At 43.7% G+C, this 1,528-nt stretch overlaps 1 protein-coding gene across 1 annotated transcript; it reads right to left on the reverse strand.

Moving 5' to 3' along the window:
- Nucleotides 1–123: 123 nt before the first annotated feature.
- On the reverse strand, nucleotides 124–918 carry LOC103522503. The gene is made up of 3 exons (XM_026832611.1): nucleotides 886–918; nucleotides 736–813; nucleotides 124–509 (listed from the first exon to the last, which is right to left on the reverse strand). Exons 2-3 carry the CDS (start codon nucleotides 761–763, stop codon nucleotides 124–126), a joined length of 414 nt encoding a protein of 137 aa, XP_026688412.1. The 5' UTR covers nucleotides 764–813; nucleotides 886–918.
- Between the last annotated feature and the right edge of the window lie 610 nt (nucleotides 919–1,528).

The following is a 1,528-nucleotide window of genomic DNA, read 5'->3' on the forward strand; positions in this document are numbered from 1 at the left end:
CTTTTCTTAAGGGTAAGGTCTGTGTAATCTAAAGGACGAGATAAGGAGACTTTTTTGTTGCTGACATTTGTCAAATGTTACAAAACATAGGGAGGCAAACAGCCCTAGAGGATGGGTTAAAAGTTAAGATTCTACTAAGGTACTTACTTGATTCATTTGGTTCGGTTGTGACAATGGCACCGAAAACCTTCTCTTGCTTCCCCCGTACAGTGCCACGTTGAACACCAGTGGTTTCCCGTCTGACGCCTTCAGGTTAACATACACTGCCGCAGTGGCCGCTCCAGTAGCGTTTCTTGACACCATGCACTTGAACAGGTTAAGCTGGTTTGGTTTGGTGGTCGTCTCCAAGAAGGAACAGTAGGGCGAGCCGACAGCGTACAGGAAAGCCTCGTCGGGGATGCGGGAATTGGGTAGGAAAGTCTTCGCCAAGATGTACGAGGTGTCCAAACCGAGGAGTTGAAACTCGAAGTTCTGGCCGCGGGAGTCGCGACCCAACCCGAAGGATACCGCTGTGAAAATAGGAATTGGGAAAATTCGGCTTATACACTTGGGTGTCATGGGACAAATGTGGAACATGGTATAAGCCCAGATATCGTACCTATTACTACGATTATTAGTGTTTCTGAACGTTCAAAGGGGGTTTGAAAATCTCAGCCCTTCTATCACAGTGAGAAAGATAGCGTACAATAATGTCAGTTTTAGATTGCTCATATTTACATACGTCAAAATACTTACGCAAGTGTGGATCTTGTCCGTCTTCCATAATAACGACGGGGTATTGGACAGCAAGTCCAGGATCCAGAATAACATAACCCAGTCTTTGTCCGTCTTCCATAATAACGACGGGGTATTGGACAGCAAGTCCAGGATCCAGAATAACATAACCCAGTCTATTCTGAATGGAGATTCTAATGAAACCTGAAATGAAAGTAGAAGAACAATATGAAACTCTAGAACTTTTTAAAATATATATATATATTTCAAAATGAGTTTTCATAGCGAATAGCTTCCTAGTGACCCAGAAAACACAACCCCGACCCAAAGTTGTGACTTTCGTTAGAAATAAATAGCTCACCACTAAAGGGGATTTAGCTAAAAAAAATGAGGTTTGCTAGAGGGAGCTGTAACAAAGCAACGAGAGGTCTTATCGTTCCAAAATCGAAGAGAGAAGCAGGGCAGGATATTAGAAAGCCAGCCGTTCCGAGAAAGAACCTTATCTGTTTAGGACGAATTCTTCCCTGTGACCTAACTGTGACAAGCCAGGCGCTCAACTTTCCAAACTAACTTGGCTGGAGTCGGGAAACGGTCGACCCAAAGTTGTGACTTTCGTTAGAAATAAATAGCTCACCCCTAAAGGGGATTTAGCTAAAAAAAATGAGGTTTGCTAGAGGGAGCTGTAACAAAGCAACGAGAGGTCTTATCGTTCCAAAATCGAAGAGAGAAGCAGGGCAGGATATTAAAAAGCCAGCCGTTCCGAGAAAGAACCTTATCTGTTTAGGACGAATTCTTCCCTGTGACCTAACTGTGA

The sequence above is a fragment of the Diaphorina citri genome, unplaced genomic scaffold (genome assembly GCF_000475195.1).
Source record: "Diaphorina citri unplaced genomic scaffold, Diaci psyllid genome assembly version 1.1 scaffold8909, whole genome shotgun sequence".
Taxonomy (NCBI): domain Eukaryota; kingdom Metazoa; phylum Arthropoda; class Insecta; order Hemiptera; family Psyllidae; genus Diaphorina; species Diaphorina citri.